General features: G+C 42.5%; 1 protein-coding gene across 8 annotated transcripts in view; it reads left to right on the forward strand.

Moving 5' to 3' along the window:
• The window catches only part of NAV2 (neuron navigator 2), a 531,973-nt gene that overhangs the window by 498,730 nt on the left and 17,895 nt on the right, over positions 1–15,348 (forward strand). For all 8 annotated transcript variants that reach the window (XM_053388967.1, XM_053389004.1, XM_053389014.1 and 5 more), the window contains 7 exons: positions 1,214–1,288; positions 2,543–2,626; positions 4,433–4,544; positions 5,480–5,625; positions 9,079–9,251; positions 12,159–12,312; positions 14,567–14,726. In XM_053388967.1, coding sequence (XP_053244942.1) covers positions 1,214–1,288; positions 2,543–2,626; positions 4,433–4,544; positions 5,480–5,625; positions 9,079–9,251; positions 12,159–12,312; positions 14,567–14,726 — 904 coding nt within the window. The remainder of the gene's footprint in view (positions 1–1,213; positions 1,289–2,542; positions 2,627–4,432; positions 4,545–5,479; positions 5,626–9,078; positions 9,252–12,158; positions 12,313–14,566; positions 14,727–15,348) is intronic.

Consider the following 15,348-nt stretch of genomic DNA (forward strand, 5'->3'; position numbering starts at 1 on the left):
GCGTGTAAGAGGGCTGTATGTATCCAGTATCATAAATGGTATGCTGACCAGCTCATACAAAAAAAAGGTTCTTGCATATTTGTATTTCTTGGCCTTGAGAGTTACATTAAGTTTGTAGGCTAAGAAAAGGCTATTGTACTTATTGATGTCCGCAGTTCATTGCTGGTCTTAGATGTTTTCAGACTCAGTTTGGCACCCATTATTTTGTGTCTCCTTTTCCAAGTTTCAGGCTGTTCATTTTCCAGACCAAAACTAGACTAGACACACTAGAATTAAAGGCACTGAACAGCCTGGCCAGGCTACTGTAAAGTAATATTACTCCCCATCTTCAAGTGTAAACTTTTGTTTCAGTGGCAAGAGCTGGGGGAAGACTAGAAAAATGATGGAGTTCAAACCATCACTTCATTTCAAGCAATCCTTCAGTCATGGTCAAACAACATACCTTAGGAATCTCTGGCCCTTCCTCAGCAAAGAACTGGGCATGGGATCTATACTCACCAGTTCCTGCTGGAGAGAGAAAACCCACCAGTGTGTATGTTTTGCAGTGTTCTTCACACTGTTAAGTGTGTGTTATTTGAATTTCCTTGTTGGATTTCTTTTTTAGTGCTTATCTCAGTTTTCTACATACCTTATCATCTAATTTGCATCGTGTGGGTATAGCTGCTGCCTTTGTGCTTTAAAAAACAGTGTGGAGGCCCAAGTGTTCTTTTGCAGCAGTGGTGTGCCATTTCAGTTTGGCACCAAATTCAAGCCACACTTCTGTCAGGTGGGATTGATTGTGCTCAAGAGCTCCCAGTCACATTTCCCAAATGAATCTGATCCCTGCCAAAATCAGCACATCTTCCATTTGGCACCAGATTTTAAAAGCACTGAATGCAAGGCATGGCTGCAAAGGAACAATCAGAAGCACACTCGTAAGCCACACAAGCCCAGTTGTTCCTTTGCAACCTCAGCTCACATTAATTGCTGTTTAAATTTGGAGCCAAATGCAAATCCAGCTGCTTTCGTGGAGGGTTGGGCACTCTTTGATCCAGCCCTCTGCTTACTAGTTTATGAATATTGTCATTTCAAGTTTGGTCTGGATATGGATTCCTGTTTACATTTTCTCTCTCATCTTTTCCAAAAGCAGGTAGATACGTTTTCTCATTTTGTGCATCTTAATTTTGAAAAGTGTTTTGTCAAACAAAATATTCCTTTGAAATATAATACTTAGATTCGCAAGCTAAGGAGGGAGTTGGATGCATCCCAAGAGAAAGTCTCGGCTCTGACAACACAGTTGACTGCCAATGTGAGTACAATAGAGATAGCTAGACAGAAGCAATCTGGTGATAAACAGTGAGCTGGTTTATAAGAATTTCAGATATAGTTTGGTATCAGAAATAAATGAAAATACATTAACTTTTAAACGCAATACATTTTAGACTAACTGTGGGTGGTATCCAAATAATGTTTCCCATTACTGTGAGTATTTACGCTTGTGCAGTAGAGTCTCTCTCCCTCCTCTCCCTGTGTCCCCCTAAAACTGTTCTGGGGGCTCCCCAAACCCTCTGGAGTAGATCTGGGGGGAGGGCATAGGGTGGGGAGGTTGTGTTGATCAATTAATCAATACAGTACTAATTAACACCCACTAAGATATTACCCTTGGAACAATTGTCAAATAGCAACATCTTTTGATCCTTTGGGCTGGTTTCACATCAACTATCCAAATCTAACAGAGAGATCACCTTAATCAGCACTATGGAATGTACTAACTGTTCCCCCTTTAAATGCCTCCTTTCCTACTAATATTTGAATTGAGACTCTTCGCTGGTTCTTTGAATAGTTGGCAGATCTTTTCAAGCGGGAATTACTCGCTCCAGTATTTTTTAAGTAAACATTTTAGCTTCGTAACACATGTAGTCAATGCTAAGCTTGTTTTATTTTCTCCCATTTTTTCTCACTTGTTCAGCCAGGCTTGTTTTTATAGGGGCCAGAGGGAGCAAGAGCCACATATCCCAGTGTTATCATACTCTTCATGGTTGTTTTCACGGTGAATGTGAGAACAGTTAGTTAGGTTAAGGCAACTATGTGCTGATGATGAACAATGCTGGAATGACTGCACAAGACTTTACTGTACCACATTGATACGGGATAAATATTTGTCATGGCTTTTCCTTAGCTTGGAGGAAGTGGTTATAAAGTTGCCATCCTAAGCAGATTCACCATGTATAAACATACCTGAGGCCAGAAGACTTCACAGGCTAGGTTATGACACTTTGCTATGACTTATTGGAGCAGTTATCACAACTCCAAGCCAGGAACTGCTAGTTCATGGCAGGTGACACTTAGACCCAGATGCAGAAGCATCAGTGGTTATTGTGGGGCCACTTAGTTTGATGGTTTTGTCAGGTTAGGTTTGCCAGGTTTCAATTGTCTGTGCTGTTCTTTCTGGACTAGCTGGTTGTGGATTACATTCTGCATGTCGTAATGTTATCTTCTGCATTATTCTGCAAACAGTCTACAAAGGTACAGTCTTGATTGTGTAATGCAATTCAACTTACAGGCTCACCTCGTGGCAGCATTTGAACAGAGCTTAGGAAATATGACCATTAGACTACAAAGCCTTACCATGACAGCAGAACAGAAGGCAAGTCTGAAGCTCCCTTGTACATTTTTCATGAGCCTAGATTCCATAGTAGAACTTTTAAAATCAGGTTCACAGTAAAGTGATGTCTTTGGGATTGGGCTGCAGAGTAAAGCAAAACTTCTCAGGCATCTATGTGCTGCTGACGTTCCAGTGACAACTGAGTATAAACTTTCTCTCTGGGGTTAGTGGTGGGGTGAAAATGAGGTATTAGACCATTTGCACTAGCAACTAAACGTTATCTGGTGACACTAGTTCCTATTCCCTGCGTTTTCTTGAGTCCGTGTTTTAAACCTGACATTCATCCTGTCTCTCATCATTTCCACAAAATGAGCATGTCAGTGCCTGTACATTAGAGGGGTCGCAGAGACCAATTATGCAATGACTGGAAGCAATAAATACTTATTTCAGTTGTATCCTGTTTTTCTTCCAAAGAGCCCTAAGCAGCTTCCCTCTGGTTCCCAGGTGGTCTTTCATTCTCAAGAGAGTTTACAGGACCAGACCTGCTTAGTTCCAGCAGTAGAAACCAACTGATGTCTTCAGGCCGTATTCTGGGCTACTATTACACTCCCTTAGTATTTTATTACTATTAACCCAGCTTTTTTGCATGTGTTTGTAATATATATACAAACTGCAAATAATGCATTTTCTATGAATTTTATCTAGTACAGTCATACCTTGGGTTACGAACGCTGCGGGTTTGCGTTTTTGGGTTGTGGACCCCGCTGAACCTGGAAATACCAGAACAGGTTACTTCCGGGTTTCAGCGCATGTGCAGAAGCGCAAAATGACGTCACGCACTTGCGCAGACACGGCGCTGCGGGTTGCGAACGCTGCGGGTTGCAAGCGTGCCTCCCACACAGATCACGTTCGCAACCCGAAGTATGACTGTAATGCATTCTAAATTGAAAAGCGTATTTTCAACCCACTATAGAACTACAATATCTTAGACTAACTAAAATGTCTATAAAGTAAGATCCTACAGAGATGCAGACATGACACTCTTGCATCTTTGAGCTGTTGTAAAATTTTCAATTTACTACTGTTGGGGCAAGGATCTATAATCATAATCACTGTAGTGAGCACTTTTACTCTAAAATAGAATGGTCTAAAGGCTCATTCAGGTAGAACATCTACCCAGTTTGCAGTTTAATAAATTTATGCTGATTTGCACCAGCTTATTCCTTTCTGCTGTATACAGCTGATGAGCCAGAAGTGGGCAAACAAGCATTACACTGGGAGCGTGGAAAACTATCATTTTTGTCATGTGTTCTAAACCCAAGTAGCTATCCTAGATTAGTCTGGACCATTCAATACAGTGTGCAGCAAGCAAAGAATAGAAATGAGCAAGGTGTGTTGTGCTTGTAAGAGTTTGTGAAACTAGCCCAAGTGTCCTAAAGAACATGATGTGGAGAAGGCAGAGCACAGATAAGGGCATGTGGCATGCTGGTTTCCAGCCAGTTTAACTTGAGGGACCCTTAGACCCTCCTACTAAAGTAAGAAGTCCTTATACCCTTACATCATGTGCTCAGCACCGCCGATATTCTTCTCTACTTGTAGCCATCTTTGATCAGTTAGACAAACGTACAAACAGGTGAAATCCATAAAATCTTCCTAAGTCTCCATAGCTGACCACTGCTCAGGTACCAGATTCAGACTCACCTTAGAGTCCCCGTTAAACACCCATCCAGCTTGACTGCATGGTCTCAACTTTTAGTGCTGTACAGGCTGCTTGGCCACTCTTTGGAGAAAATCCAGAGGCAACATTCATTCATTTGTTTGTTTTTTTTGTTTTTGTGTGTGTTGCAGGATTCAGAACTGAATGAGTTAAGAAAAACTATTGAACTACTGAAAAAACAAAACGCTGCTGCTCAGGCTGCCATAAATGGTGTAATTAACACACCTGAGCTCGCCTGCAAAGGTAAAGGAAAGATTTCAGCCTTCCCTTTCAATAACAGTGTAACGCTCTGAGGGCATTCATCCCCTTGGTAATAGCTGATGCAAAGTTTTGCAGAGTTCTTTTTCCAGAGATAGACTATGTGTTTAATCATCAAACTGAACTTTATTTCTTGCAGTGGTAGGTCTATTGTTACTAATGCTGTTTATAGACTTGTAGTTTAGGAATCGCCACAATATTACAGTAGGGTCCCTTGCTGCAACCCACATCTCGCTAGCAGTTTCTTTTCCAGTGCCATACGCAGCAGTCAGCATTGCTCTGCCTCTTCCATCTAACATAACCACCACTGCTCTATTGTTTCAGCAGTCAAGATTCACTTCCTGCTCCATCACCCACATAGTGATGTTATTCTGCCATGCTAGGATAGTCTTCTTTCTTCTTCTTTGGCAATCAATCGTGGCCAAGTAAGATTGTCTTCCATGAACACTGTCTTAACAGTGTGTCTGTAAGTGACTGTGGAGGCCAATTCTGGATCCATGCTAGAATATAGTATGGCAGGAGGAACAGAGATTCAGTGCTTAAACTCTCCAAATATTTTGGCTACAACTACCGTCTTTTTCCGTCTATAAGACGCCCCCATGTATAAGACATCCCCTATTTTGGGGGACTCGGATTTAAGAAGGGGGGGGATGTATCCATCTATAAGACGCCCCCTAATTTTGACATTAATTTTAGGGGGGAAAACCTAGTCTTATATTAGTCTTATACACGGAAAAATACGGTACCATGTGCCCCAGCCAGGACTATTACAGTTCTCTGGGCTGGCTATGAAGAAGGTGGGGCAGGTAATTTTGATTGCATGTGATAGCAAGGGACAGCAAGGGAGAATGTCCATGTATAGGAAGAAAAAGGAAGATGTCATTTCTGAATGCATTTAACTAGCTTTAATTACCATGTAGGAAGTGGGACTGCACAAACCACTGATTTGCGGATCCGGAGGCAGCACTCCTCAGACAGTGTCTCTAGCATTAACAGCGCAACCAGCCATTCCAGTGTGGGAAGCAACATAGAATGTGACTCCAAGAAAAAGAAAAGAAAGAACTGGGTATGTATGCTTCAACAGAGCAGATCAAATGAACTGAAGTGTGTGTGTCTTATCAGCTTTCCAGAAAACACAGTACATGAGCCAAGTAGTCTATGTAAATGCACTGCCTTGAACTAAAATGAGTATGATGGACACCCAGTGAATAAATATTAACTTATGCCCATTCTTAGGACTTGACAAAGTTTTAGCTGGAAGTGGTTGACATCCAAACAACATGTTGTACCACAGGATATCTGTGAATGGATCTCCCACTTTTTTCCTCCTCCGTGAAATGCATCTACAAGGTTTCTAATTTCAGAGCAGCTGAAGTGGTGGTTTAACCTCTTCCACTGTGCTGTTCAGTGAAGTATGGACTCTGTCTTAGCTTATTGTCACCAAAATTGGTGTATTTTTAATATAATGGGGCCAACAGCAGCCTAGAAGGGGAAACAATTCTGACTGGAAAAATGGTATGCAAGGGAAGAATTAGTCTCTCTCTCTCTCTCTCTCTCTCTCTCTCTCTCTCTCTCTCTCTCTCTCACACACACACACACACACACACACACACTGCTCCTCCAGATGAATTTTCCATGCCATAGGTGTGGAAATGTGAATTTCAGTACAATACTTGTTAAGAATTCACACCAAAAAGTAATCACCAGCCTTTTCGCTAAGATCAAGCATAGCATAAAGTAATTCTATGACTGAGTGTTATGCTGTTCATCTGCACAGGGAGTTGGAAGTGGTGGATTTTACTTTAAATAGAAATCAGTTGATAAAATCTAGCAGTCAAATAGTAATTAGTATTTGTGTCCGTGATAAATGTGTGTGTAAGCTATCTGCATAAGGAAAAGCTCCACTCTCTTGAGTAGTCTGGTTTCACCCTTAGTAAAAGTATTAATTATGTTCATTATACCTTGGGCCCTCTTTTGACTATTGTCATGGCAAAACAAAAATACACACAGGTCCTGCAACCGGAACATTTGTTATCCAAAATCTCAGTTGTCCAAATGCAAAGAATTATACCCAAACCTAGCTATACAAATGGCTGATTCAGATATCCAAACAGCCAGAGTTTGTCCAACCCTTACTTGTTTTTTGCTGGCAACCATTACAGGCAGAGGGCGAGAGTTTGGTACAATCAGGGAGCAGGAGTGATTGGACGAATCAGCTTTTCCTTTGTTTGGCTTTTGCTGATTGGTTGTTGCAGTTTCAGGCAGAAAGCATGGCGAGAGAAAGCATTGAATAGAAGTGTTCCCATAGGAAACAACTCACTATGCAAACCTAATGAATAATTTCCTGGGAACACATTGTGTTCGGAAAGTGAGACCTACGTGTATCAGTCTTTAAACTTAATTTGTGGGAGAAGGCTTCAAAATAACCATTTTCACTTCCCATTTCTTCATTGCTCGCCGCTTATTGTATGCAAGGTCCCATGTGCTGGAGGAAAGGTATCTGATATTGAATCCCGTTTTTTGTGATACTACCTCTGCCATCGTGACGTTGCTTTTATCGTAGTTTGAACAGATGAACTTAGTTCCTGTAGTCCCTTTGCGTCTTTGGATTTTGTGTGTTGTAAGCAAATAAAGAGATGTTGCCTCCTATCCCTATAAAAAGGGTTAGCTAACATAAGACTTGTAGATCCTATTCAGCCCACTAAGGCTTTTTCCTTGGAAAAGGTTGACTTCCCCACCCCTGTAACAATGAAACTGCAGGTGAGTTGCCAACATTAATATGCTCCAGTATCTGGGCTTCTGCACTTCCTCCCCTTCTGGATCTTGACTTATGCTTCTTTCAAAATGGGCCCTCCCTTACCCTCAATAAACTTCTTTCTCTAGTATTTTCATTATTCTATCAGAGTTCCACAATGCAAATTCTGTCATGGGACAGAAATAACTTTCTGTCAATAATGGAAAAGAGCATGTCAGCCTGAGGCCTGCTCCTGTTTTTGCTGAATATTATGGGAGGCCAGTAATTTACAGAGTCTAAGCACTGTTCTCACCTCCTGCATTCTTTTAATCAGCACATGGAGAGGAATTGTCTCCTCTTGAGGCTCCCTGACCTCTGCACCTCAGACCAAGAGTGGAAAGGGTCTCTACACATGTACAGTTTTATACATGCAGAGCATGGGCTCAGGATTGGGGACCTGGTTGTGTGCAGGAAGTTCTACCAATGTATAGTTGATAAAATATGTGCTTGAAAAATTGAGAATAGGGTTATTATGGTCAGTAACTTTGATGGATTGTGTACAGGGCTTTTGTGCACAGTGATTTTGAGAGATTATGGTCATGTGTACAGGCCCTACAAATGTATACTTGCCAGAATATGTGGCAGAGAATATGAGCATAGAGTTTTTGTGTACAGTAATTCTAGGGGATTATGTTCGGATCCGACAAATGTGCACTTGACCAAATGTACGGTGGAGAAGTTGAGAATGGGGCTTTTGTGCAAAGTCATTTTGAAGGATTATGTGAGATCCTTTGTTGGGGTGATAGGAGATAATTTGGGTGACTTGCAAAATATAATGGGTGGAATTCATCATAATGCTCTTCTAATCATTCTGTCTGCACAAGCGTTGCAGCTTCCCTGACGGAACAATCCCCCCTCTTCTCCGCCTTATGCTGTCCTGGGGGTTACCTTGACCCCAGCCAAGCCAATTTCAGGTGGGGCACAGGGAGGCAGAGCCCAATTGTGCAAGCAGAACTCCTTACACAGGGCTTCTGCTGACAGGACTGGCTAGGTGAATCCCATCCAATGTGAATTTATATTGAACTCTGTGCATCATCCTTTCAGCTCTGTGAAATGTCCCAGGCCTATTCTGATCATAAGATGACATGCTTTACAATATTATTTTCCATGGTAAAATGATTTGTTTTGTGTGTGTGTGTGTGTGCTTTTGTGGATGGGTGGGGTTCATGTTTGTCTGAGAAATCCGGCGCTTTCCCTGTCACAGGCTTTATCTGTTAAAACTTGTCTTTTTTTCCTTCCCGCTTCCCTTTTTGCTTGTACTTCCTCTGGCAGGTCAACGAGGTAAGAAAGATGTATTTTAAATTTTAAAATACAAAGCTAACTAATCCATTTACATGATTAACTCTGTCAGCATCAATAACCTCATCTGAGCCATGTCATTTCATAACTGCAACCTGTGATAACACCGTAATAAAATTGTCCTTGAGCCGAAAAGAATTTGCAATGTCTCAGAGTGGAAAGGTGTGCTTCAGAATAGGGCTTGTCAACAGTCAGCACTTTTGCAGTGTCTCGGACAATGTCCTTCTTAAACACAGTGTAAAGATTTCCAGAACAGAAAGGTGGCAATCTGTACTTCCATTGTCAATTTGTACTGCCCAAAATGGACTTTTGTAACCATTTTTTAAAGTGTTGCATGCTAACTATTTTTTCCTGTTCCTTACTTATCGTCATGAGGCAGAGTTTGTTTTATGTATAATCTTTCTTATTCTGCTCTTTTTCTTTCAGTTGCGTAGTTCCTTCAAACAAGCATTTGGTAAAAAGAAGTCCCCCAAATCAGCATCTTCTCATTCAGATATTGAGGAGATGACGGATTGTTCCCTGCCTTCATCGCCAAAATTGCATCACAATGGCTCAGTTATCTCTACGCCATTACTGAGAACGTCCCATTCTAATTCACTGTGAGTTGAGTTTCCATGTTAAAAAAGAGTTCCTGTTGACATGTTGTTGTTGTTTTATGCTGGGGTTGGAGTCGGTTTTTTCTGTGGACTCTATAAAAGAACAAGACACTAAGGATTAAGTAGATTTTCTTCGGCTGAGGTTTATTTAGTCAGGTACTTGAAGCCAGTGCCAACTATAATGTGGGTATTTGCTTTATCTTTTCTCTTTATTGCTTTTGGCTGTTCATTTATACAGTGATGCTTACTCATCCACCATATACCTTAAATTGCTAGATCAGACCCAGAAGCCATCAAAGTGATGGTGAGAGGACATTTTTGAAACGTCCACTCTAGATTGTAGCTTTGAGGAAGACTCTAAGGCTCAAGAGAAGCTGTCAAAAGTTATTGAAGGGTTTCAGGAAATGGTGAATGTAAACAGTGTTGCAAAGCTTGAATATTCTTCTTCCATGCAACCTCCATGGTTAAGATGATTTTCCACTGCCCCTTATAGCCAACTGTGTGTGATGGTAAGATACAGAATTTAGTAGAGATTAGAAAACAGGGAATACTTGACTCTGAGAAAATAAGGCATTACTAAAATTTGCTTCCTGAAATTAAAAGCCCTGTAGATTAAGATGTTATAGAACCATATATTTTTACTTTTAAAATTCTCACTTATCTTCAACTATGTTATCTTATTTTCATCACTCTGAAACTAGCCTATCCTATCCCTGTGGTACTTAAATGGTGAGCAAAAGCTTAAAGCCATGTAATCCATCATGTCTTTTATGATAGTGCCTGTCATCAGTCAAAGTATGCATGTGACGAGTCTTGACAAGTACCAAGTACCTAAGGAATAAACAGGCCTACAGAATTAAGGAGGAGAAAAGCAGAGCACTAGGCTGCCTAGGGCTTCAGCACTGATTTATTTGGCTTCTGAGTGTAGCCTTTATTAGAAAGCAGGAGAGCACTATGAATAGATATACGTAGTGTTAATGTTTCCCAGATTCAGCCTACATAATATTTTCAGCCTGACAGTCATGTAAGCAAAGACTGTATTTTATCAAGATGTATTGTATCAATGCTTGAAATCCAAAGTTTCTTTATATAGTTGAATTTCTTGAGTTGGTTGCACTTTGCTGATATCATTTAGTCCTTGGCACTTTATGTTTCTGTCATCAGTTTTGTCAGTCTTAACAAAGCCAAAGGTTTGCAAGTACTCCATTGTGAACACAGAATTCCCAAACTAAGGGGTTTTTGTAAGTATTCATTGGACTGGAAAGTGGTTAGAAGCAATATTTTCCATAGTGCTCCATGGTCTTACACCTCACTGTTACCCAGAAAGTCTAGGAGACTGAAAGAGAGGGGAGGGAATCGTCCTCCTCTTCCCCTGACCATGCACCATTGCTGCTACTACTGCAGCAGCTTCAAGGCAGGAAAATGATGGGGGGGGGGATATGGTTTGAAGGATGGCAGCAGGCAAGGATGATATTTGAAGAAGGGGAAGGCTAGCAGAAACAGCCAAGGAGAAGCTAGGAATTCTCCACCTTGAGCAACTTTGGAACAAAAGAACCCCAAGCTTTAAAAAATCCTTGCATTTGAGGCCGGCCCTCAAAGTTAGTTTCTTAGCCTGAACTGAAAGAACTTTGGAAGCATCCCTAACATGGCAGTATCTAAATAGCACATGGGTCATGGGGCACAGAGGGAGCCCGCTGTGGCACCGGCTCAGGGGCGCACTCGCGCACCCCAGTCCAGGAGAGTGGGTGGCAACATAGCCACCCACTCTCTTCAGTCTACTGGAGCTGGCGGCAAGGAAGCAGGAGCTTCCTTGCACACCACAGCATCTCTCTGCCCCCGGGTCAGCCTTGACTCAGAGAAGGAGGGGCCTCTGCTGGGCGTGCCATGGCCACTCTCCAGAGTTGCGGCCAGGCACTGCAGCTGCTCTCCGTCCCTGGGTCAGGACCGACCCTGGGAAGGGGGAGCTGTGGCTGGACATGCCAGGCGGGAATGAGACACACAGAGGGCGATCTTCAACCTCCGTGCTCTCCAGGGCGCCAGGGGGGTCTCTGCAGGGGGGCACCTGGTTCGCGCCCCCACAGATTGTGCACCCGGGGCCATGGCCCCCTCATGCTATGCCACTGCATGGATGGTAAAGCACCATTTTTCTTCATAGCTCTCCCCTTCCTTCCTTCCTTTCTTGTTTCTTGACTGCAGTACCATATAATTGGTTTTTGATACTGCTGAGGACAGGGGAAGCCAAGCTGGGGGAAAAAAGATTTATTCCCAGGATACATGTGATATGAAAAATTGCCAGAAAATGGCAAGGGTGCTGCTTGTCTTTTATGCGTCAGGGAGTAATTTAACTCTGTTCAATTTGAGTAGGTGGGAGGGTGGAGAAAGCTGGTGCCAGGAGAATAAAACTACTTCTTTCTTTCTTTTTTAAAAAAGCCTGAACAGTGCAGAGTAAGCTGAAAAGGTACAGGATTCCAAAGCCCTCCAGAGTCATACAGGGGCGCCCAGCTGTGCACTACACCTGCTGAGTACTAAATCTTTCTTTGAGGCCATCAATCTCCAAATGACTGCTGCTACTATGCCTCCTTAATTTACCTGGGATTTTCAGGCTGAATAGATTTCCCAATGAACAACTGTACGTTTAACAGCAGCTTAACAAACTCTGTATAGGTCACAACCAAAATGGTAGTTTCTCTGCCCTTATTCCACTGGCTGTCATCATACTTTTTTTCCTTGGGCAGGATGAGACCATTCCTAATGATAGGGTCCCCTTCACCTCACCATTTTTGCCAAGTCCCCCCAAACAAACAAAAATCTGGTTGAAAGCAGAGCTATGACACTTTTGATTTTTGCTAACGTTCAGAATTTTTGCTTCTCAAGCTCTTCGGTGAACGGCTCATTATTATCTTTTCCCAGGATTTCAGACTGTATCGATAGTGAAGCGGAAACAGTCATGCAGTTGCGAAATGAGCTGAGAGACAAAGAGATGAAGCTAACTGATATCCGTTTGGAGGCCCTCAGCTCCGCCCACCAACTTGACCAACTTCGGGAAGCTATGAACAGAATGCAGGTAGGAAGGAACTGCAGCAGCACACATGCAAACTTTAGAAAAACCCTGCTGGGCTTGCTTAGCCCAGCATCCTCACAAACAGGGGCAAACAGATGCCTGTGGGAACCCCCAAGCCGGACCTGAGTGCAACATCACTCTTCCTGCTTGTGATTCTCAGCAGATGGCGTTCAGAGGCATACTGACCCCCAAAGCATTATTTTGTCCCTCCCGAATAATAATAATAATAATAATTTATTATTTATACCCCGCCCATCTGGCTGGGCCTCCCCAGCCACTCTGGGCGGCTTCCATAGAAACCAAAAATACAGTAAAATATCACACGTTAAAAACTTCCCTGAACAGGGCTGCCTTAAGATGTCTTCTGAATGTCACGTAGTTGTTTATCGCTTTGACATCTGCTGGAAGGGCGTTCCACAGGGCGGGTGCCACTACCGAGAAGGCCCTCTGCCTGGTTCCCTGTAGCTTTGCTTCTCGCAATGAGGGAACCGCCAGAAGGCCCTCGGCGCTGGACCTCAGCGTCCGGGCAGAATGATGGGGGTGGAGACGCTCCTTCAGGTATACTCCCGAACTGTCCTTCATTGCTCTGCTTTTATGAGAGAGGGAGAAAAACATTTCTGTATCCACTTTCTCCACACCTTGCATCATGTTACAAACCTCTATCAAGTCTTCCTTTTTTAAAGGTGATATCAGAAGTTTTATTTTCAGTCCCTTTCCTAATAATTCCCTAGCATGGCATTTGCCTTTTTCACAGCAGCAGCACGCTGGGTCATCGCCTTCATTGAGCTGTGCACTACAACCCCAAGGCCTCTTCCTTGGTCAGTCACTGTCAGTTCAGATCCCATGAGCAAATATGTGACATTTAGTTTAGGGGTCGTCCCCCCACCACATCACTCTACACTTGCTTACATTGAAATGCATTTGCCATTTTCCTCTCCGCTTACCTAGTTAGGAGAGATCCTTTCCAAGCATCTCACTCCCCCCTTTTGTTTTTACCGCCCTGAACAGTTAGGTATCGCCAACAGAACTTGGTTACCTCACTGCTCTCTCCTAACTCCATATAATCTATGGAAAGTTAAAAAGCACAATTCCCAATACCGAACCTCAGAGAACTACACTTCCTATATTTATCTCCATTGGGAAAACTGTCCGTTTATTTTTACTCTGTGATTCCTATTTTTTATTCAGTTGTTACTGATCTATATCAACACACACATCTACACGCTAAACCTAAAATTAGAGCTTCTCTGTAAAGATTTTACGTAACACTATATTTTTCATTCCAGAGCAAATGCCAAGGCAAGACGCTTGAGCCATGCTCATTAAAGTTGCCACTAATTGTCACCAATGTGTGTGGATGGGCCATAGGGCGAGGCAAGGTGGTCACTATTTGTTACATTCTGCCATGAATATATAGATATTATACATCCCCACGTGCCTGTCATTTCCGCTTCATAAATCTGGCTCTTCGATCCCACCATTTTAATTATAATTCATTTATTTTACTTGCAGAGTTTATGGCTTTGTTATTTATTCAACATGGGTGTTCAAAGTGACATCCAAACATATATTAAAACCTAGAAAATGTTCTGAAAACAATAATACCAAAAAACCAAATAAGCAGCAGAGTAGAACCACACCCATTGTCAGAAAGCCTATTTAAAGCAAGACTTGAAAAATGTGTTTCTCTGAAGTTAGCTTCTCTTTTGGTGCATCTCTGTTGTGCTTTTGGGCCTTGTTACATGGAAATGTGAGAGCCAGTGTGGTGTAGTGGTTAGAGTGCTGGCCTAGGACCTGGGAGGCCAGAGTTCAAATCCCCATTCAGCCTTGGAAGTTCAGTGGCTACTTGAGAGTGCACAACAGCCACCACATCGTTCAGAAAGAAAAAACAGTACTGCTGCAAAAAGTGCAGAGATCCCTGCAGGTCTCATTACAACTCAAAGAAGATTGCCATGAAAACTTTATCAGCTCTCATGTGTAATTCCTCCTGATTGGGGGAAGATTGACTGTGGGAAGGCCAAGGTGAGGGGATGGATAAAGTGGGGAAGCCTGGTCTACCAGCAAAGCTTGAAAAGGAAACAACTTTGATTGAAAGCTGTTGGGGATAGTGAGAGACAGTGGACCAGCTGGTAAGCTGTATCTCATGTTTGTGTGTGTTTGTGTGTAAGAGATTTTTATCTCTCTTTGTGTATAAAAAAAGCTGAAAGGGCATGCACCTTCCATTCCCTTTACTGGCTGTTTTCTTGTTCTAATCTAGAGTGAGATCGAGAAACTAAAAGCAGAAAATGACCGGCTGAAGTCGGAAAACCAAGGCAGCTGCAGCAGGGCCCAATCTCAGGTTTCCATTTCATCCTCTCCAAGGCAGTCCATGGGTCTTTCCCAGCACAGCCTGAACCTGACAGAGTCAGCGAGTCTTGGTGAGTAGGGCAGCCGACAGGTTTTATCCTGTAGCCGTAAATAAATAATAGCTGTAAATAATCGCTGGTGGCTAAGGTGTGAAGGTGGAAGGGCTGGGACAAACCCTTCCATTACAATATCATTGGCAGCTCTGTTTCACTTTGAAGCGTAGCATTCCAGCTATGACTTCAGCTGTGCAAAATCATGTTGGGAGTCGGTTTAATTGTGCCCATTTCCAAAGTAAAATTTTTTTGAGAGAAAACACTGTTAATTTTTCTGTGGTCTTCCCTCATTTCTTCCATGTCTCTTCCAGATTGCGAGAGGAATGTCTTTCCATTATTTCAGGTCTTACGTACATTCCAAGAAGTGTGCGCTTCACAATTTCGAAAGCACCAAACCTGGCAGTGTTCACAGAATCAAGCAATTAAAAATCTAATTATCCAAAGCAAGCAACTGTTTGCAAGCTTGTGTAACATAGACACGTCCACCTACACTTTTCTTGGTGCATAATTTTCATCTATAAGGGCTGGAGTAAACACAACCTTGCATATATTCACAAAAAGAGTAATACTGTAGGGTTTTTTTTGTTGTTTTTGTTGTTTTGTAGCGGGGTAAATCAAGACCATGAACCTGCCCTTTAAG

Source organism: Podarcis raffonei, chromosome 1 (genome assembly GCF_027172205.1).
Source record: "Podarcis raffonei isolate rPodRaf1 chromosome 1, rPodRaf1.pri, whole genome shotgun sequence".
NCBI lineage: Eukaryota > Metazoa > Chordata > Lepidosauria > Squamata > Lacertidae > Podarcis > Podarcis raffonei.